A 7,741-nucleotide genomic window follows, 5' to 3' on the forward strand; every position below is an offset into this window, starting at 1 on the left:
GCCATCGTAAATTGTAACTACAATATTCAATATCGGTCGATAAACAGGAAGGAGTTTATTACAGCACTTTCCTCGATCCTCGATAATAACACAGATGTTGGGAATTTCTATATACAGGCAGTTGGAGTATTTATTTATAACCATTACGGCGCTAAAACAGGTAAAGAAACATATTCTTCGATTTCATTTTTCCTCGTTATATATGGTTATAGTTGAATAGGAATTTCACGGGACACCTAATGTACCTCGTTATAAGCGAAACCTCGTAATATCCGTGTTCGCTTTAGAGAGAGTCCACTGTATCTTCACTTCTCTTTCGATATCCCAGCATATTTCCTGTAATAATTATTCTCAGTGCCTAAGCTGCCGTTTACAGTAGTCTTTGTGTTGTGTCTGTAGCATATATGTCATTATTGGTCTTATCAGTGGCTTTATAAATTCTTGACCTCATCTCAAGTGTTCTGGTTCTCAATCATGTCTGTTTCGCCATATTAGTCTTTCAAGGCATTCTGGCAATCTATTTGCTTTTTGTACTTGATCTGTCACAGGGGCGTCCAGGGGGGGCATTTGCCCCCCCCCTGGCCCTAAAAAATGACTGAAATTTACAAAAAATACATCAATATTCATCATAACATCATATATAATGTATTGTATATATAGTGCTTGCCCCCCCCCAAACAAAATTTCAAATGACGCTCCTGATCTGTCACTTCTTTGTCCAGGTCTCCATAGCCGGAGAGTGTAAAAAGTACTTTATTTAAATTTTTCACGAAAAAAGTACCTAAAGTACTTTATTTCCATTACTTGTTCAATCTGGATGCCATTAACCCTTTCCCGACGGCAATTTTTGAACGTGCAGTGCCTCATACGGGGGTTTTTGGGCCTTGCGCGTCTGTTTAATACTTTCGCGCATCTATGCATTTCCCGACTTTTGTGGTAAACAAGTTCGTTAGTGTAAAATTAAATAAACACGCACACAAGATAAACGTTTTATTAATTATTTATAAAAATAAATCTGAAGTACATTTTGATTCAAGTGAATATATGCGTCTCTCGTATATGTGGCAAGCAAACTTTTGCGCATATATGCGGTTCCCGACGCTAAAGGGTTAATTCCTATTTTACATCTGATTGGTTCATTGCAGATTACTATTGTTTTAGTTTTCTGAGTTGAGATTATCATATTAAATTCCTTTGCTCTTATGTTAAATCTGTGGACTAGTCTTTGCAGAATATCTTTATCTTGGGCTATCAATATTACGTCATCTACGCAACATTAAGTATTTTTACTTCTTTGTTTCCCATTTTGTATGCTTTCCCTTGTCGCCATTTTTGATGGTTTTATCCATGATTAAATTGAAGAGCATAGGGCTCAATGAATTTTATTCCACTGCCTGTGTCTATAGGTTCTGTAATTTGTCCATCTATTCCGATTTCCGTGTTGTTAGATGTTTTCAATGGATATGAACTTCTCTATTATACAGAAGATGGCTTACAACTTTGAGTCTTACTTTGTATCAGACACAGAAATGCTGGTCTATTATATTCTAGCGATTTCTCAGTAATTTGCTTTATGACGAAACTTCTTTACACATCTGTACACACTTTTTAGAATAGCTCGAGACAGAGACAGTTTCGCCATGTTAATCGCCAACGTCAAGGGGACTTGATAGGGCACGTTAAGAAGAAGAACACACTTTTCCAGTATGAAAACCATGTTCATGCTAACTTATCCTCTGATTCAATAGGTCTTGTAAACTTTGTTATAAATTTTAGGGTAGTATTTAACAAGTTAACAGTTAGTATTTAACTCTGTAGTCTTCTGGCTGTTTTTTAATAGTAATAGTATTATTTCGCTAGTTCTTTATATAGTATTTATATTAACATCATTATTTGTTCTTCTTCTGCATAGATGTGTAGTGTGTAGGTATCTACTTTACTTTTCTATGTGTTTTGGTTCTATTACTTTCTGTACCTCCGTTTTTTGACTTCTTATACAGCGCTACATTTCCTTTTACAGACTATAAAAATCATGTTCTACACTCACCCGCACAAAAAAGGGGCACCCTAAAAAATGGGCCATTTTTAATGACTTGTATTTCCTAAACCTGATATCCGATTTAAGTATTTTTTTTAAATATGTTATAGCCTTATTCTTTAACAATATCGCTGTAATAATATTGTTGCTAGACAGGTACATTGTCATTGTATACAGGGTGTACGAATCAAACTGTGTTTTTTTCTCAAACTTTGGAACACCCTGTGGAATGTTCTAGCTTTTATAAAATACTGAAATTAAAACCCAACTATAGCCTTAGGTTTTCTTAACATTCCGTTTTTTTGATTCATTCGCTTATGTTGGATAATAAAAAAGTTAGGCACTTTAACCCTTAACTTGGCGCGCCTATAACCGCTGTAAGAAAAATGTTTTTGCTTACTGGATGTCATTTTTAGAGGGCTCCATTATCAGAGTAAATTGCAGTTTTTTTTCTATTTTAAATGTTTTGATATTTTATTGACATTGTATCCCATAAGATACACTACTAGGCGTACCGTACATTACAATGTACCTCGCAAGACACATTGCCACGAACACTATAAAACAAGTACTGATGCCCAATAGATACATTGCCAGGTTATTAAAAAAATACCTCCGTATCTAGAAAGATACATTGCCAAGATGTATATTTGTAGTTTGGACCAATATATTAAATATTATTGGGTCATTGAATTAAAGCAAAATTATCAAAATTCCACAAAATATAATGAAAACAATAAACAAATCTACAATAAATTGTTCCGCTAAAAGTCTTCAGAATTTTCAAGACTTTTAGCGAAACATTTGTAGATTTGTTTAATGTTGTCATTTTATTTTGTGGAGTTTTGTGTTACTTCAATTATGAATAGATGGCTTTTTGTGTAGGGGTTTCAACCATACACATAGTATTGTATCAATTAATATACAGGGTGTAACGAAAATACAGGTCATAAATTAAATCACATATTTTGAGACCAAAAATAGTTCAAATGAACCTAATTTACCTTAGTACAAATATGCACATAAAAAAAGTTATAGCCCTTTGAAGTTACAAAATGAAAATCGATTTTTTCGAATATATCAAAAACTATTAGAGATTTTTTATTGAAAATGGACATGTGGCATTCTTATGGCAGGAACATCTTAAAAAAGAATTATAGTGAAATTTGTGCGCCCCATAAAAATTTTATGGGGGTTTTGTTCCCTTAAACCCCCCCAAACTTTTGTGTACGTTCCAATTAAATTATTATTGTAGTACCATTAGTTAAATTCAATATTTTTAAAACTTTTTTGCCTCTTATTATTTTTTCGATGAGGCAGTTTTTATCGAGTTGCGGCTTCTTTTTTAATATGTTTACATAAAAATTTTATGGGGGTTTTGTTCCTTTAAACCCCCCCAATGGTTGTGTATGTTCGAATTAAGCTTTTACTGCGGTACCATTAGTTAAACACAGTGTTTTTAAAACTTTTTTGCCTTTTTGTATTTTTTCGAGAAGGCACTCTTTATCGAGATATTACTTCTTTTTTAATATGGTTCAAAGTATACCTAAAAATGTAAATCATAAATAAATTTTCATATTATTACCAAGTCTCCATAATCGTACTTAGCCATATACAAAAATATGTGGTGGATTTGAAAAATATTTAAAATATCTCGATAAAAACTGACTTTTCGAAAAAGTACTAAGAGGCAAAAAAGTTTTTAAAATATTGTGTTTAACTAATGGTGCTACAATAATAATTAAATTGGAACGTACACAAAAGTTTGGGGGGGTTTAAAGGAAAAAAAACCCCATAAAATTTTTATGGGGTGTCCAAATTTCACTATAATTTTTTCTTAAGATACTACTACCATAAGAATGCCACGTGTCTGTTTTAAATAAAAGATCTCTAATAGTTTTCGATATATTGGAAAAAATCGATTTTCATTTTGTAACTTCAAACGGCTGTAACTTTTTTTATGTGCACATTTGTACTAAGGTAAGTTAGGTTCAATCGAACTATTTTTGGTCCCAGAATATGTGATTACATTTATGACCTGTATTTTTGTTACACCCTGTATAATCATGTACATTTATAAATTATAAATAAACTACAATGGTGATCAAACACTTATTTTTAAAACTTAAATTCAAAACTTCAAATAAAACTTGGAACACTCAAAAAATAAAAGTAGAAAGTAATTATAAGTATAAAATATTACAAAATTTAGATATTATGAAAATCATAAAAACAATTACGGGATTCCGTCAAACATAATCTCGCCCTACATTTTGTACAACTCATTGCTGTTTGTCCTTTGCAACAGTTTCGTCATCGTCCTTTGGTTGTAAAAGTTGGAAAGTGTCCGAAAAGATCTTTTCTGACATCTTCTCCAGGTATATTCTACGAATATATGACGTGACTACGAATCTTCTTTTTCGGTGTCATCGATAATGTCATCACGGCCAGATGGATGACGTCACTAGTATTATGCCAAAAAATCGTAATTTAAAAATAAAAATCGATCTGTTTCGGGAATTTCTATGTTTATTTAGATAATATCTAATGAATTTATGCGTTACTTTATAGACGCACTGTATATACCTAATATGTAAAAAATAGAATTCGATAATATGAAAACATACTGTAACATTTTTTTATACTAATACTTTCAAGAAATATTGGCGGGATATACATATGATTCATACATACAATCTGGGACATACATACAAGCTTTTGGAGTAGATAAGAACATACGATCAATCATTACTAACATAATATACCAAATGTTTTTATCACTTTTCTGTCAATTCTCTAATGGGCAAAGTAGCTAATAAGAAACAGTTAGTATTTGTCCGTATACCGGGTGATGTATCCAAAAAGATACTCATTCAATTTTCATCAGTACCTGCCAATGTATATTCAAGGATACTATCTAAATTGCCGCTAACCTGGCAATGTATTTTCAGAGATACTACTTTTCAAAGTGATCCTATCTGTTTGTTTATAAACAAATCCTGAAAATTATTTTATACGATTGTTTCTTGCAGGCCTAATTATCTAGAATTATAGTTTACCAATTCATATAATAACTTAAAACATTTAAAAAATGAATTTACTTTCCGAATGACACAAACTAACACCTTTTTTGGAAGCCATTTTTAGCACGCTTACATAAAACGCTCTCTCATTGGTGGAAATCTCTGTGTATGACATTCAAATTAATTTATTGGTTAGGCGAATACTTTATGGAGAGGGTACGTTTAAAATCTCGCGGCAACTTTACGTATATATAGAGAAATTAATTATAATAAACAACGTATCCTGGAGTACACACCGCCAAGTTAAGGGTTAACAACTACCCCTGTTTTTCGTCAATACAGGGTGTTTTTAAATAAGTACGGCAAACTTTAAGGAGTAATTCTGCATGATAAAATAATGACAGTTTGCTTTATAAACGTATGCCCGCAAATGCTTCGTTTCTGATATAGGGGGTGTTGAAATTGTTCTTATAAACTGACGATTTATTTATTGCTCTAAAACGGTTTGTGATATGCCAATGAAATTTGGTAGATTTTAAGAGGTTATTGCGCATTTTTTGGCATACAATTAAGAATTTTATATTCACCATTGGCGTGCATACGGGTATAAACATTTTAGATATATCTCTTATGGTTGAGAGCTTGTCAACTTTGGGGATTATAGCCTTGTTACAAATGCTTAACAGCTAAGCAGAGAAATTTTCATCAATTCTATACCTGGATGTATTGGGGCTAAGTAAAAGGTTATCTTTACAAATATTAGGTTTGGTGGAAAGCTTATTATATAGCAGATCTGCCCAAGTCCTGATGTCCCGAAGACTTCTATGTTGATGAAAGATATACAATAAGCTAATTGGCTGCAGCATGACCTATGTAGAAAAGACTATGCTGAAGACTATTCAACCAGCAAAACATTGATGTTTGTGTGATAGACTGAAAACAAATAAAAAATATGCAGTTATATTTTGTATACAGTAGAACCCCGCAAATCCGAACTAATTGGGGGGACAGCCTGTTCGGATTCCGAAAAGTTCGGATTATCCGAAAGTTAGCCTTAACTAGTAGTTCAAAGCTTTCATTGTGATTTTGAGTAGCCAAACGTTCTCGCAAGAGTGTGGACAATATTTTTGGACTCAAGTTGACTACGAGGGAACCAAAGTAAGTTTGTGTTTAACCTTTATAAACCTATATATTAAAGTATATTTATTTTTAAGAAATTTTAAATGTCAAAGTCCTAGTAATCCTACATTGTCCAATTTTCTGGCTTTACTCTGTATAATAAACATGTTTTTAAGTTTTTGTCTTGAATTTTTAAATTTTTTTCACTTTCTGTTGGTTCGGATTCACGGGGTTCAGATTTACGGGGTTCTACTGTACTTATAAAACTATTACTTACTATGTTAAATGAAACATCTATTTTAGTTTAATAAAAGGCGTTGGGGATCCAACCCTTTATTTTCACTTTCTTTGGGTCTCATTTAACCTGTTCACTACCAAGGGGCTTATTTAAGTTTCATCCTCAAAGATGAAAGCTATTTACATTGCCATTACGTGCAATGCAACCACAGGCTTACGGGTGAAATGCTTGTCTATAGAAAAATCGATGAGGATATACCGAGTCACTTGGTTGTGAACATGTTAAACTTTCGTCTATAAAGTTGACTTACAATCTTTGCAAGATAGTTTCAGAACATCTAAAAGCTACAAAATTGCATTTTACATTTTTATTAAAATTTGATAATAACTATATTCAATTACAAATATTCTCTGTCCATTGGAGTTTTCTTTGCTCTTTTATCTCTTGCCCTGGGGAACCATCTGTGTTTGGTGGTATGAGTGATGTTCATTAATTCTTGTCTTGCTTGTTCTGGTGTCTTCTTGTTGAATATACCTAATAACTCAGGTGTCACTGTTGTTTTTAAAACGGTGGCAGTTTCATTTTCTGGTTCTACTGGTAATGGACGAGTGCATTCATAGGGGAAGTCATCTTTTGGGTGCCAAGCTATTATTGTGCTACCTTGATCAGTAACTACGATTTTTTGGTGACCTGTGGACAGGGGTCTTGTAGTAATTAGTCGTGTAAAGCAAACACGATAAGCAGCGCAAAACATTTTTGTTTTTGTTAAATTAAACTTTAAACTTATATGCTAACCTCAAAATCAAAATTCATCTTCTCTTTACTTTGGAAAACAGCATATCCCATGAGAGAAATGTGTTAATAGCTGTAGTTTCTATGGCCTCGACCATGACAATTATTTTTAAACTTTTTATTTTGTCATATATCACTTCTTATTTTCATATTTAGAAATTTTTTATTATTTTTTAAATAGTCTTGATCGACAATATCACAGTATTAATTAATAACAAATTTTGCTATAGTATTTTTACTACAAAAACGTTATTACGTAGGTCAAAATTTTTGACGTAAGAGAACTGTCAAAACATTAGAATGTGACTTTTCATTATTGCCATATTTTTATAAACATGACAGTGATGTAAAGTCACATTCTAATGTTTTGACAGTTCTCTTACGTCAAAAATTTTGACCTACGTAATAACGTTTTTGTAGTAAAAATACTATAGGACAGCATGTATCGTGTGTAGGCTAAAAAAATACTCGGATAACTTCACATCCATAAAAAAGTTAAATTTACGTGGCGATAACTTCACTCTAATAGTT

The 7,741-nt window shown here is 32.3% G+C and overlaps 1 protein-coding gene across 1 annotated transcript; it reads right to left on the bottom strand.

The window, feature by feature from the left end:
* Window positions 1-6,477: 6,477 nt before the first annotated feature.
* On the bottom strand, window positions 6,478-7,397 carry LOC126884653 (39S ribosomal protein L42, mitochondrial). Its single transcript, XM_050650720.1, has one exon. The coding sequence runs from the start codon at window positions 7,170-7,172 to the stop codon at window positions 6,816-6,818; it is 357 nt and encodes a 118-aa protein (XP_050506677.1). The 5' UTR covers window positions 7,173-7,397; the 3' UTR covers window positions 6,478-6,815.
* Between the last annotated feature and the right edge of the window lie 344 nt (window positions 7,398-7,741).

The sequence above is a fragment of the Diabrotica virgifera genome, chromosome 5, assembly GCF_917563875.1.
Source record: "Diabrotica virgifera virgifera chromosome 5, PGI_DIABVI_V3a".
Lineage (NCBI taxonomy): Eukaryota > Metazoa > Arthropoda > Insecta > Coleoptera > Chrysomelidae > Diabrotica > Diabrotica virgifera.